Source organism: Simochromis diagramma, unplaced genomic scaffold (assembly GCF_900408965.1).
Source record: "Simochromis diagramma unplaced genomic scaffold, fSimDia1.1 OVJJ01000672.1, whole genome shotgun sequence".
Classification (NCBI taxonomy): Eukaryota; Metazoa; Chordata; class Actinopteri; order Cichliformes; family Cichlidae; genus Simochromis; species Simochromis diagramma.
In genome coordinates this window covers 277,059-292,111 of record NW_024387215.1, presented here as the reverse complement: position 1 = coordinate 292,111, position 15,053 = coordinate 277,059, and the positions used below count along the sequence as shown (strand labels likewise).

The 15,053-nt window shown below is 37.7% G+C and overlaps 1 protein-coding gene across 2 annotated transcripts; it reads left to right on the top strand.

The window, feature by feature from the left end:
- Window positions 1-686: 686 nt before the first annotated feature.
- LOC120746523 (high affinity immunoglobulin gamma Fc receptor I-like) lies at window positions 687-14,813 on the top strand. 2 transcript variants are annotated; one of them, XM_040051952.1, is made up of 6 exons: window positions 1,002-1,171; window positions 1,714-1,868; window positions 2,088-2,132; window positions 2,252-2,491; window positions 2,574-2,819; window positions 3,424-4,126. In XM_040051952.1, exons 2-6 carry the CDS (start codon window positions 1,838-1,840, stop codon window positions 3,582-3,584), a joined length of 723 nt encoding a protein of 240 aa, XP_039907886.1. In that variant the 5' UTR covers window positions 1,002-1,171; window positions 1,714-1,837; the 3' UTR covers window positions 3,585-4,126. The 2 variants fall into 2 exon arrangements, with proteins under 2 accessions (XP_039907888.1, XP_039907886.1); XM_040051954.1 differs by lacking the exons at window positions 2,574-2,819; window positions 3,424-4,126 and adding an exon at window positions 14,436-14,813 and having other exon boundaries at window positions 687-1,171.
- Window positions 14,814-15,053: the final 240 nt, after the last annotated feature.

Here is a 15,053-nt window from a genome sequence, read left to right as displayed (position 1 = left end):
CGCCCACTCACTTCCTGGGCCATCTGACCTCAGGAATTCGCATGATAAGGTGGGGCCAGGTTTCACAATGAACTCACCCAAAACTCTGGCTGATTGGGACCCACACCCAGTTTCACACCTTGGCTCAGGCGATTAGAGGATCATCAGGGGGTCCTTTTGTCCCTCTGTGGGGGGTCACTCCCACTAGGTTTATATCTGGGACTCTCCACCATTTGACCTTGGAACTGAAGAAGCTTCTCGGATGAGAGGTGAAACGTCTTCAAGCAATTTAAAGAAGTCCAGACGCTTTTCTTTGCAAGCTCCTTTGACTACGATGACCTGGATGACTGAGAACCTTCACAGACATACCAGACGGTTTATTTTTTCCTATGTTAATTTGATCCTATGTTTGGATAACAGTTTGCATTGACTGCCTCCATGTGGACTCTGTGTTAATAGTAATATGTAGAATGAATAATACAAAATAATTTTGGGTGAAAGAAAGTGATTGATGTTTAAATAGCTAAAAAGAAATCATGGTAGTTAAAACACGGGTATGTCAAACTCATTTTTCTTCTAGGCCAGCTTACTTTGATCTTAAGTAGGTTGAATAACTGAAACTCCAAGCAATATGTTCATAGAAGATAAAGAAGTTCAATTTCAAAAGCACATATCAGTTTTTCTACATGATATATTTTGGGCAGAACTTTGTGCCATCAGAAACTGAATTTGAATAAGTTAAATTCTAATTTGCATTTGTCAGATTGAATCTGAATTGTAACTTCACTAAATGATTTTTAAAACTGAATTTGAGTTAGCCTAATTTGAAATCCAATGTATTGGTTTGAAAATAATCGTCACTAAATTGAAATTGAATTGTATATTTTGAAAATGAATTCATTTCCTTTCAAATTGTATTTCATCTTTTTAAAAATTTGCTTTCCAGTAATTTCTATTTCACTTCTCACCATTCAGTTTCAGTTCTAAAATTCAATTTCAGTTCTTAAATTCATTATTTGGGGATTTACATCTGGGTCCTTCGAGAAAGCCACAGAGTAATCCAGCGCAGATTACTAGAACTACATTTTACCAGTGGACCCAATGTGTTATTGAGGGGAATCTACAGCATCTTCAGCTGGAGGTGGATTAAGACTTCAGAAGAATGTCCAGTGACCAGCGGATAAACTCTCCGGTTGGTAATAAATGTATTACATGTATCAGAACAAGCATCATGTTAACAAATGATAGCCGTACAGTAACTTTTATGCTTATTGGGCTGCTTCAGGAGTCATGCATGCATGTAATAGACACACTGTGTGAAAATTATCATTGCAAATAAAATGTCCAGTCTCTTAAGTATTTGTATTTGTACCTCTGTTTGATGTGCTCATATGTCCATAAACAATCAGGTAAAAGCATTTCACCCCCATGTCATACTGTGTATGGTTGTGTGTGTGTGACAAATAAAATTTGAATTTGAAGGTATTCACACTGATAAGTGCAAGCAGCTTCACCACAAGTGTATGTTCATGATTTTAACAACAAGAAAAATGTTGTGTACTGGAATAAACCCATTAGCTGTGCATTTTTTGTTTAAACAATGATACCACTCTGGATTTTATACTAATACATACTTGTTCACATGTTACTGTATCGTAGTAAAGTGAATGTGAGAAACATTAAATTATTATTAAGTTGTATTAAAGGCAGCTTTCTTCTCTGATTTCACTCCAGTGAACTGAAACTGCAGTGTTACTAGACCAGCATTTTTGCTTCTTCTTTTAAATGCCAAGTGTTGCATCAGCAGCACGAATAAGCCAAACAGAAACAGAATGTTGTTAACAATCTGGACGACATCATGGATTTTAGAGCTCTCTGCGTCAAACTCAGTGAGTCCTTTCTCCACTTCCACATTAAAATTAAACTGTAATAAATCTAAAGTTAATAATGGTTTTAGAAAATTATGTGATTTGAAAAGTTTCATCTAGAGGAAAATGCCAAATAACAAGTAGCTTTGTCAGCAGTTTTACATTTAAGTATTACGTATGGCGGTTATTCTTTTTTGTTGTTTTTCTTTTTTAATGTGTTGCCCGTTTTTGTCTTTTCAGTGATGAGTGTGATCATCCTGCTTTGTGCACATGATCAGAAAAGTGGTAAGTACCAGAAAAGTAAACTGACATGAACATTTATCAGTTTGTGTTTGGAACTTAAATTTGTGATTTGTGATATTCAAAAATAAAACTAAAGTAAATCTCTCCTTTTCTTCATCTAGATGCATTTTCTCTTCATATCCTTCCAAACAGATTACAGTTCTTTGAATATGAGGCAGTGACCTTTTACTGTGAGGGAGTTGTTTATTGTGAATTTGTGCATAAAGTCAAAGGGAAAATAAAAACATGTCCCAAAGGATCATCCTGCACCATCACAAATGTTTATCTAGATGACAGTGGGGAGTACTGGTATGAGAATGAAGAAGGGATCAGAAGCAACAGTATCAACATCTCTATCACTGGTATGTTTGCAGTGAGACAATATTTTGTGATTCATTTTAATCAAATTTTATTTAAAAAAAATACAAAACTCCTGTTATTCAGATGGTTCTGTGATCCTGGAGAGTCCTGCTGTTCCTGTGATGGAGGGAGAAGATGTGACCCTGAGCTGCAGAAATAAGTTAACTCCCTCAGACTTCATGGCTGATTTCTATAAATATGGAGTCCACATCAGGAACAACTCAACAGGAAGCATGGCCATCCACAAAGTTTCAAAATCGGATGAAGGACTTTATAAATGCAGCATTGTAGGAGTTGGAGAATCACCAGAGAGCTGGCTGAGTGTCACAGGTGAGACAGTGAAGAGGTCTTGTTTTTCTCCTTTTTAATGCCGGTAGTAGTACAACTGTATCACTTATCATTATACTAGAATTTATGGTGAATTTGTCTGACAGAAGAGAAAACAAAGAAGTGGGTTTGTGACTGACACATGAATCAGCTGATGATCGCTAACTGCTCACTTCAGTCTCCTGCTTTGTGTGATTAAACAGACTCTTTTATTATAAAATAATTCAGTAATTTTTTTTTATCATTTACACAATTTTCTCTTCAGATCAGAAATCATAAACCACTGTGAAAAAAAATTATGTCCTGGATATTAAACAACAAACAACAAACTGGATAACAACTTTTGGACTACATATTGAGGAAAAATGTGCAGATATAATTTACATATAATTTTTCTACCATATTTCTTTAATTGTTCATTTGCTGGGCTTTTTAACAGTTTGGTAGTCTATGGGGGTAAATTCACAACTTAAATGGACAATAGAGGAACTGCATTTCTGCCAGTTTTTCAGCCCTTGAATTTGCCAATGTAAATATTAACTAAATAACAAAGGTGAACACTGAATTAATTAATGAATTGTTTTTATCTCCTCAATCAATCACACAGAGACCAAGACAGACCCCTCGTCACAGCCTGGCTGTCATATTTACCTCGTCTTACGGACTGTGTTCACCATCATAATGGTGGCTCTGCTGCTGCTGCTTGTGGGACTTCTTCACTCTGGGAAAATCAGAGCCACAACACCTAATTTAAACTCAATCTCATGAAATTGCAACTGCTATGATACATGAAACAGAGCAGGCAATGGTTATTATGAGTAACACAAACAGACAATAGAAAGCTGTCCTCCATTCTTCACTGATTGATATATTAAACAATCCAAATATACCATGCATTGTTTTGTAATTGAAATAGATGTGTCCATTTGCATTATTTGCATGTCTATTAATTGTTATAAACATGCACTTATTCAGTTAGATAAACCTGACAAACCCACATAGTGTTGGATTCAAATGCTAACAAAAGCAATTGTCTGTTATTTAAAATGTTAACTTAAATAAACTTGATCTATGTGCTTTAATTTTTTGTAAGTGTATGAATGCTGTTACAAGTTGTTACCTTTTAATCCAGTTATATAGAAATATTTTCTTTTACTTGTTCTCTGTTAAACTCTAATTAAATTATATATTTCTCACTCCCTCCCGTCTTGCGCAACCCACACATACACAATCACACACACACACCAAAGTCAACCTCTTAAGTTTAATTCAATTTGGTTTTCTTTATATTGCGCCAAATCACAGTAACAGTTGCCTCAAGGTGATTTATTTGAGGCCTGTCTTCAGATTCATTATTATGTTCTAAATTTTCTTATGCAGTATACTGGTTAACTTAAGCATATTTATAATTAATATACCTGGTTATATTCTGATCAGTATTAAGCAATTGAGTATACTTAATCAGTACTACAACCACATATACATTATGATTCTATCAACAGTCACAACATTTAATGCTATTTCTCTGATTCAGGATCACGTGTATGTGTTCTCAACATCTTATAAAACATCTTATCTTATCTTATAAAAAAAACTACATGTAAAACTCTGCGCTCAAGTTCTCTGGCTGTGTGTGAGTTTGAGCTTACAAGTACAAATTTTGACCCAATTTTCCCTTTCTTTCAGCTGATTGGTCAATGTTATGTCAATCACAAATGTAACAAGCCAATCAGAGAACAGATGGATTTGGCTGTCGGAGACGTGGCTTACTGAGCTTCTGGTCCTAATTCACACAAATTCTCATCTATGGATGCACAAACATAACATTTTTGGATATTGTGGTTTACGAGGTTACAAAACTCAGCTCACAACTACGCATTTGATGTACAAGTACAACATATCTATGGCCACAATTTGAGCCCATAGACAGAGGACAGCCCGTCTTTAAACACCCTGACTAAAGTGTGGTCGTGTACCCAGACAGAAGAAGTGGTGTCTTTTTTCATGCTGCAGCAATTCTATCTATTAGAAAGCCAAAATACAATGCAGCCAAAAAATATCATGTGCCTGCATTTGTTTGGCAAAACTTTATGAAAGCAGAAGTCATAAGCTGAGTCGGAGTTTTTCCCACTTCCACTTAACATATAACCCTGATAACTACATGCAAAGTAGCATATACTGCTACATGTCTGTCAACACTTTTTGTGGCTGGTTTGTGGACATAAGTGACCTGTGACTTACTTTGCACTGAAATGTCTGTCTCCACTATCACATATTATTTTCATGTGCTATGTTAGAGAATAAAAACAATTTTTTATTTTAGAAAAACATTGCCACGAGCAAATACGCAAGTCTCTTCACTACTGTTTCCAGCTTCAGTTCAAAAGTGGTGTGTTTACTGGGATCAACAAAAGCTTCATCACAAAATGTGGATGGACTTTTTAAATATGGAAAACAGATGAATGATGAACTCATCAGTGTTATAAAGCAAGCACAAGAAGGTGCAGGTTAAATGACAACAGCTAGTATTGTAGGTGGGTGAAGGAGCCATGATTACATCCCTCTCTGGTCTGTGGATGGAAAAAAGATGTAATAAGATGTAATCTGCACAATGAGGAGGTTAAGCTACAGAAAGCTAGAAACACTATTTTATACCATACTGTATTTCTTTAGTTGTTCACAAGTTGTAATTTTAACAGTTTGGACTTGCAGGACATGCATGAGGAAATGCAGTTTCTGGGAATTTTCACCCCCTGATTTTTAGTTAATTTCTGCTATTCCAGTCAGCTGGAGACTCAACGCACAGAGTGAGACATGTTCAGAGCCCACCTGTTATATTTACCTCATGTTCAATCTTTTGTAAATGTAACTTTCATGATATAGGAAACTGCAGCAAACGATGATTAGTAGCACAAACAGATTATTTCTATAAGTAGAAGCATTTGGTTCAATTAAATGTAGTTTTCTTTATATAGCGTCAAATCCTAATAACAGTTGCCTCAAGGTGATTAATAATGTTTTATTCTTTACTAAAAACCAGAATAGGATATATTTGAATTGACAAAAATTAGTTGTCTTGTTGGTATTTCCTGCATCTTTGTTTGTGTACGTGTTAAATATCCAAGGCTTTGTGTTTTGTTTTATTGTTGTTTATTTTATTGGTATTCTACATTTTTCAACGTTTATCCTCAACCTCCTGTTTTATTTTGATAATAGTTCGTTTTATGTTCACATGTATATTAAACACAAAGAATACAAACTGCTTCTCTTTAAGAGATCTACTCTAGCTCAAGGTTGTGAGTTACAATAGTTACATATGGGATGCTTGACAGAATTTGATTTCCCTTGCCTTTCTGTCTTTACCACCGGCACACACTCAACTCTGGAGTTCTGACATCCAATGTAACTGTAACGCAGGAGGTGCAAGGGAAAATTATGTTTACTCAATCTCCATTAATGATTTTATTTAATCGGAAACATACGTAAACACACACTCCCACATGCTCATACACTGCAATACAGCAATGATCTAAGAAAAAATTGGGATCAGACACAATTCACTCTAATGATACCTCCTGTCGTCTCTCTCTTGCGCTATGTGATCACACAGATCATGTTTGCTGCAAATTAGTTCAATACTGTGTCATTTACACTAATTTAAATGTTTCCTCTTCTATCAAGCAACTGAACAAGTGGTAAATAAGTGACTTTAATAATGCCCATTAAATGCCAAACAATATTTCCTAATCATTATTATTTTAAACATTGACAGAAATCACAATACACAGATATTTTAATGGTTTTAAAGATGCTATCAGGCACATGTACACACTGTCAAACTTGTAAACTTTTTGTGCCCGAAAATAAATCTTGCAATATTTCATGACGACCAGCAGATGGCAGAGTTGGGCTAAAATGAACAAATTTTAGCCCAGCTGCCATCAATAAAAATTACTCACTGGAAAACTAAAAACAAAAGTACAGACTGTACTTAAGTAGAACTACAGATACTGATTCATCTTCTTTACTCAAGTGAAGGTGAAAAAGTAGAGGCTCTAAAAAGTACGCAAAGCAAGAAAGTAAAAGTAGCCCCATAAAAAAAAAGCATTTCCATGAGCTATTTTTATGCAGAACTACCTGCACATTGTGCTAATGTAATGTGCTGGAGCCACTATAGGGAAGAAGGCAGACATGATAGATATGCAATGACTGCAAGTTGTATTAAAAGCAGCAGTTTGTTTTCTCCCCTTTTATAGTGATCTGAAACTGCAGGTAACTTTAATGTAACATAGCTTATTCAAATACTATTTTTAAATGTTTAGCATCGCTTCAGCTGCAGAAAGAAGCCACACAGGAAACACCCCCTGTTCACTGACTTAACATTTGTCAAGTGTGCACATAGTCAGCAGCAAGACAGCATGGAGGTCGGAGCTCTGTGCATCAAACTGTGTAAGTACTTTTTTCTTTTTCTACATTAGAGCTAAATTATAAATAGTTTAGTAAATTTAATAATGAGGTTTAGATGTAATACTTTTCTTTTTTTAACTTTCAGAAAATATTTTCTAATTTAGTTGTGCCATCCTGAGATGTTATTATTATTGCACTGTAGGCCTCAATGATTTGTATCTCTTTTTTGTCTCTTCAGTTATGACTCTTGTGGTCCTTTGTGCACATGGTCAGAAAGTTGGCAAGTATCAAAAAATTGCTTGTTGATATGGATGTTGTTTAGTATTTTGTGTTTTGTGGACCAAATATATGAAAAGTAAGAAAAAAAGTATTCTTTTGTGATCATGTATATAAAGAGTTATGGTGCATATTTTCAGTTCATTTTCCTTTTTTCCTGAAATGTTGTTTTCTCTATATTTAGGTAAAGCTCATCAGTGAGTCTTTTCGTTTGTTCTTTTCTCAGATGCAGTGTCCTTTCGAATCAGTCCAAACAGACTGCAGTTCTTTGAATATGAACCAGTAACATTTTACTGTGATGGGGTCCTTTATTGTCAAGTTGTTCATAAATTCAAAGGGAAAATAAAATCATGTAATAAAACTAACATGAAAACACCAACAGGATCATACTGCACCATTTCAAATGTTTATCGAGAGGACGGTGGTGAGTACTGGTGTGAGACTGAAGGAGGGAACAGAAGCAACAAAATCAACATAACTGTCACTGGTATGTTTACAGCAAGGTAACAATATTTTGTAATTTTAAATTATTTTATTGTCACATGAATCACAGACTTGTCTTATACAGTTGGCTCTGTGATCCTGGAGAGTCCTGCCATTCCTGTAATAGAGGAAGGAAATGTGACTCTGTGCTGCAGAAACAAGATGGCTTCTTCCAACTTCAAAACGGATTTCTATAAATATGGACATCCCATCCATAATAGCTCCACAGGAAACGTGACAATCCACAGAGTTTCCAAGTCTGATGAAGGACTTTACAAGTGTGGCATTTCGGGAGTTGGAGAATCATCAGAGAGCTGGCTCAGTGTCAGGGGTGATTTGAAGCCTTTATAACCTTCCTGTTGTGTTGTCTGATTGTCCGTCCCTCAGGGTTTTAGAAGCTTTTAATGCCAGATATGTAACGTTTTAAACATCATCTCAGTATAAGGAAGCTTGAATTAACATTTTATCTTCCGCTTAATTTTTTAGCTTTTAATCATTCAGCAACTAATCCAGACATTTACAAAGATACAAGACTTCTCACCTGTGATGCCACACCTTGGATCATTTCCACTACTGTATTCGGTGCTCTGTTGTTGTTGGTGGGACTGTACCACTTTGGCAAATGTTACTGGGAGAGAGGTAAAAAAAAAAAACACCAATTGCTGCTACCTAAATGTTTTTACATGGATTACGTTTATTATGTGGTTAAGTTTAGTTGGTGCATAATGTTTGAAAAAATGTTCATTTCTTTCTCGCTGGCTATGTTGATACAGTTCAGTTTATTATTCTTTTTTTCCCTCCAGCAAATTTCTTCTGTCCATCAACAACAGTCTATGGTTCAGGCTCAGCCGACGATCAAACAGGTCAGAACACAAACACTGTGGCAGTGATGTTATTATACCATGAAACTGAAGGAAACTGGAAGATATATAATTTGAAATAGAAATGCTCTTATTGATTATTTGGATATTGTACTGAAGTTATACTGAGTTTATTTTTTAATTTATTTATTTTTTGATAGGCTAAGGCTATAGACTATTTATTAAGCTAAGTAAGAGGCTGTGCCTGTTTTCATATATTTTGATAACTTTTGTTATTTTACAGCTTCCACAGCGGCCACTATTGTGAATCCAGTCAGAGAAATGTATGCTGTTATAAGAAAAAAAAACAGGAAGAAGAAAGGTATTTTATAAAACATGTCTCTAAATTGACAAGCAGACAATCATAATTAGTTTTCTTGTTGCTTTTACCTGCATTTTTGTTTGTATATCTAATCATTTATAAATTTGGAGATTTTAGTGATAATTTTCAACGTGTAGGATATTTTTATTTGCTTTGTTGAGTGTTATATAAAGAACAACCATGTTTTCTCTCCTTTATGCAAAGTATTGAGTAGGAGCCAGAAAATTATACCATAGCTTAGCACACAGGTAATCAATTAAAGGGTTGTTTGTTTGTTTGTTTGTTTGTTTTTACCTCAGAGTCCTGCTAGCAGCAGGTAACATAACGGACTGATAGGAATAGTATTGATTTTCATTTCTAACTCTGAATGAGAGATTTTCCTAAAGTTTCACATGAAATTGAATGACCACAGTGAATGATAACCAAAGATCATCATCCGTTATATTACTGTTAATATAAGTGATGACCTCTCAGCTTTACTGCTTTCCTCTATTAGACAAAGATGTACTGTCCTCTAGATCCATATTCTACAGCTCAGGCTGTCAAATATGGGTCCAGAATATGGGTCTAGTGACACTTACCCACAAGTTGCAACTCAATTTAAAAAAATCATCGTAATGGGCCATCCACTTGGGGACTCACTCAATGCTCATGTGTCCATAAGTGCACATGGCACCAGAACACCCTAGGCCTCAGGTCAATGATCAACTTTGTAATCGTATCATCAGATCTACAGCCATATATTGGAAAGTTGCATAAAGAGAGGTACTGAGCTGTCAACTGATCACCACCTGCTGATCAGGTGGATCACACTGTGGGGGAGGAAGCTGGACAGACCTGGGGTGTGTTGGGAATGCCTAGGAGATGACCCCATCCCTACGATCTTCAACTCCCACCTCCATCAGAGCTTTTACAGCATTCAAGGGATATTGGGGACACTTAGGCCAAGCAGAACACAACTCAGGCAGTGGTTTGAGTGGCTGGACTTCGGAGAGGCCATGGAAAAATACTTTCAGACTACCTTGAAGAGATTCTGGTCAGACAACTCAGGAGGGGAAAAGGTAAAGTGTGGGTGGAGCGCTGCTGACTTTGACTGAGGATATTCTCGGGTGGTGGAAGGGATACTTTATCAGTGGGATTACCTCCTTAATCCCACTGACACATCTTCCATAGGAGAAGCAGTGTCTGGGTTAGGGGTGACAACTCTCCATCACAGGGAGTGAGGTCACTGAAGCAGTTAAACAACTCCTCGGTGGCAGGGCTGCTAGGTTGGATTAGGTTCACCCTGAGTTCCTGAAGACTATGGATGTTGTAGGGCTCTCTTGATTTACACACCTCTGCAATGTTGCATGGAGATCATGGGCAGTACCTATGAAGTGGCAGAGCGGGTGGGGGTGCTTCAGAACTTCAAAAAGGGGGACTAGAAGGTGCCAGGGTGCTGGAAAGGAGAATCTGTCCATTATTCAAACATTGGATTCAGGAAGAGCAATGCAATTTTTTTCCAGGTTGGTGGAACACTGGACAATCTCCTTACGCTCACGATGATACTTGAGGGTGCATGAGTTGGCCCAACCAGTCTGCATGTGTTTTGTGGACTTGGAGAAGGCATTCGAACCATGTTCCTCAGGATGTTCTATGGGAGGTGCTTTGCTTCTTATATAACTGTTGTTAGTGCTTTCCGGTGTCCCATCTGCTTTATCAATTTACAGCTCTATAAATACCATTATGTGAAAAAAAGCTAATTGTGGTCAACCATTAATCTGAAAATGTCACATTACTTTATTTTGCAAAACAGATGCAAATGCAAGTTTGTTGTCAGTGGTGCAAAGTCTGATATTGAGCATGTCTCTAACTTAGATGTGGTCTTGTACTCAGAAATAAGTGGCGTTTCTGTTAAATATAGTCAAAGAAAATTATGTGGCTTTCTACTTTTGTTTGACCGCACTGTGTGAAAGCAGAAGTCATAAGCTGAGTGTTAGCAATGATGAAGAAATGGTTATGAGACGTACTCAGCTTCTCTGTGCTTCCCTTTAATTAATTACAGTAAACCTATACTGGTCCACTGGTTCCCGCACCCATATTAGTTCCTGGGGTGGGGACAGCTGGTGTCCAGCCATCACCTGCTGCCCAGATGAGGGCAGCCATAACCCAGTTCATTCCTGCACCTGTACATGTTCCTCATGCAGGGGCAGCTGATGTCCAGCTACTTCTTGCGCCTTTCCCTGTTCCTAGTGTCATTATCCCCGTCCCTCTCTGGCTGGCTCGTGATGGCTGCAGGTTTTGTTTATGTGTTGTTCTCTCTCACTCTCTCCCGCCTGCCTGGGTGGAGCTCGTTATGGGCTCTTGCTCTTGGCCCGTGCACCTGTGCTGATTGCCACCACCTGTCAATGATCAGTGCCATAACACCAAGGGTGCTCTTTAACTATTTAATTCTCTGGCACGGAGCAGTTAGATGTGGGAACGTTGAACTTCCTGTGTTTCTTCTCTCATCTTTTTCTTAGAAATCGCTCTTTGTTTACTCACCTGTTGAACTAACCTGTGCTCTCTATATATAGATTTCACTGGACCTTGTGACGGACCCTCCCTTGTGATTCCTGTGTACGGCAGCATGAGTGGAGATCCGGATGAGAGTGGCTGAAAAGGAGTGAGTGTGTGCAGAAGAGAAGTGGTGGTGATGGTGCTGAAGAGGAAAGTGTGTGTGTGGATTCCCTTTCCTCTTCCCCCTGGACCCCTGCCCAACTCACTGTTAAAATATATATATAGCACTGTGGTTCACCCCTTTTCTAAATAAACTGTCACCTTTCTGCTTGCCAGAACTCTGTCTGTGCGTGAGACTGTCCGTTAGCAATGACACCTATGCTGAGGCTAGCAAGAAGCAAGCCCATCCCTCCAACCATACCCGTTTCTCAGGTGGGGACAGCTGGTGTTTAGCCAGTCCCAGAACCCAATGAGAGGGCTCCGCGCTGCTGGCCGCACGGCCGACCCGAACTGCTCTGTCTAGGCCACTGGCTACGTGGCCAGGCCCCTAAACTGCTTGTTCTTTGTTTGGAACTCTAATGCTCCTAATGACCCAGTGTTTTTGGACTTTGTTTATTATTGTGGTGATATGTGTTTCTTATTATTTATTTGGTATTGTTTAGTTTCCTTCTGCTTGTAGTTTAATCATGTGTATTTCTAGTTCTTAGTTACTTGTTTATTTGGTCTGTTCTCTTTCGTGTCCTGTTTGTCTTGGTCTTGCTTCTGTGTGTCCTCCCCAGAATCTCCTGTGTTAGTTAGTTGTACCTCACTGTAAAGTCTGTCTTGTCACCATGTTTTTTCATCTGTTTCCCATTCATGTCTCTGTGTGTCTGTCCGGTTTCTGTCATGCTGCTTGTCCCTCACTCACTCACCCCCATTTTGTGTCTTCGTGGTCTTGTGTCTGTTTCCTCCATCTGTTCTCTGTATTTAGACAAACTGCATCTCATGTGTTTCTTGTGTTTTATTATTTGTTTTATTCTGACAGTCTTTTGTTGTGTGCACATGTTCAGTTTTGCTTCCCCTGTCTCATCAGTTAGATTATGTCCATCCATCTTCCGCAGGTGTTTTCCCTCTGCCCTGATTCCCTCTTGCATATATATGGTCTTTCGCTCTCTCCATCCAGTGTCACGATCTCGTTCTTGCTGCATATTTTGCCTGTTTGGATCTCTGAGTTCCTGCCAGTTAAATTATTCAAATTTAACTTATAACTTATAATATAAATATAATATAAATATGTTATAATATAATACAAATGTAACTTAAATTAATTATTTAAATAAAACTGATTCTGAGTTCAGTTCAGCCTTTGACTCCCTCATATTGGGTCCACAACTCTTCCTGCTAAACACAGCATAAGATGACAAGTTTGCACTGAAATGTGTGTATTCACTATAAAGCATTGTTTTTATCTTCTGCAGTAGAAGATTAAAACAATCGTCTATATGTATCAGAAAACACCAACTTTTATGTATGTATTCAAATAATTCTGACATTGCTTGACATAGTTATGTGGATCTCTTTTTCGGTGCTTCCAGCTTCAGTTTAAAACTGGCTTCATCACAAAATGTAGAGTAACTGTTTGATTAAATAAAGAAAGCAGAAGAATAACGAACCCATTGCTGCTCTAATCCAAGCATAAGATGAAGGTTAAATAACTACAAGTTTCACTGAAAGCAGCATCAGGCTGTCTTTGTGTCAGATGACCTACCACAACCTCACCTCTGGTTCTCTGAAAACTATTTAGAGTTCTTTCAAATTAGTCACACAAAGAGAGTCTGTTGGTCTGCAGCAAGACATCATGGAGATCAGAGCTCTCTGCATCAGACTGCGTGAGTACTGTCTCCATTTATACATTAAAGCTAAACTATAAAGACTTTGATAATGTGAAAATGTTGTAAATTTAAAGCTATCATACTGAGGACCCTTTTGGTGGCACATTAGAGATGTAACAAATACCATTTTTAGCTGCTAGATTCAACAAGTTTTAAAAGTGAATATGCTGATTTTTATCTGTGTTTTTGGCTTATCAGTGATGATCATCACGGTCCTGCTCTGCTCACATTCTCAGAAAGCTGGTGAGTATAATCTGTTTCTCACTGGTATGACCATTAATTTTATTTTTTAGTTCGAAGCAGTAGGCAGTTTAAAAGAAGTAAAAAAAGGATGTGCCAGTTTAGCTCAGAGTTCAGTGTCACCGGCTGGCGTCCAACTTTTGGCCCTGTACTGCATCTCTTGTCGTTCTTCCCCCTAATTCTGGGTTTAATCACTGGGAAAGTTCTCATAGCCGATTACCCAGTTATGATGAGGATTTTATTTACTGTTATGCTTTCCATTTTGTTTTATTGTAAGAGTAACTCCAGAAGTTTTTGAATTCATCAGTAAACTGCACCTGTCTCTTTTTCTTCATCTAGATGCAGTTTCTCTTCATATTCTTCCAAACAGATTGCAGTTCTTTGAATATGATGCAGTGACATTTTACTGTGAAGGAGTCGATTATTGTGACGTTGTGCATAAAGTCAAAGGGAAAATAAAAACATGTCCCAAAACTAACAAGAGAACACCGACAGGATCATCCTGCACCATCACAAATGTTTATCATGATGACAGTGGGGAGTACTGGCATGAGACTAAAGGGGTGATCAGAAGCAACAGTATCAGCATCTCTGTCACTGGTATGTTTGCAGTGAGACAATATTTTGTGATTCATTTTAATTACATGTAATATCAACTTAATATCAGACTCATGTTACTTAGCTGGTTCTGTGATCCTGGAGATCCCTGCTGTCCCTGTGATGGAGGGAGAAACTGTGACCCTGGGCTGCAGAAACAAGACAACTTCCTTCAACTTCACAACTGATTTCTATAAAGATGGACTCCACATCAGCACCAACTCCACACAAAACATGACCATCCACAGAGTTTCAAAGTCTGATGAAGGATATTACAAGTGCAGCATCTCAGGAGCTGGAGAATCACCAGAGACCTGGCTCAGTACCACAGGTGAGACAATGAAGAGGTCTTTTTTTCTCCCTTTTAATGCCAGTAGTATTACAACTGTAATGTGTGAGTAATGTGTCAGCTATAAAGAAACTTAAGTTGTTTCTATTCTGTCAGACAAAATCAGCAGAAATTGTAGTCTAACTCTATTCTCATCACTCCTGTCTCCTGCTTTGTGTGATTAAAAACTGTTTCATTACTAAATAATTCACTATATTTTTGTCACACAATTGTTCTTCCCTAGTTAAGCCTTTAACAGTTTGGCAGTCTATGGGGATTAACTAGCTTTGTCATCTAGTGGACATTGGAGGAACTGCATCTCTGGCAACTTTTCAGCCCTTGAATTTAACAATATTAAATGTAGATCCAAGGTAA

Coding starts and splice junctions, on each gene's coding strand:
- LOC120746523 (XM_040051952.1), top strand. CDS start 1,838: ATGGATTTTAGAGCTCTCTGCGTCAAACTCA. Junction 2,133..2,251: donor TGCACATGATCAGAAAAGTG/GTAAGTACCAGA, acceptor TTCTTCATCTAG/ATGCATTTTCTCTTCATATC. Junction 2,492..2,573: donor TATCAACATCTCTATCACTG/GTATGTTTGCAG, acceptor CCTGTTATTCAG/ATGGTTCTGTGATCCTGGAG.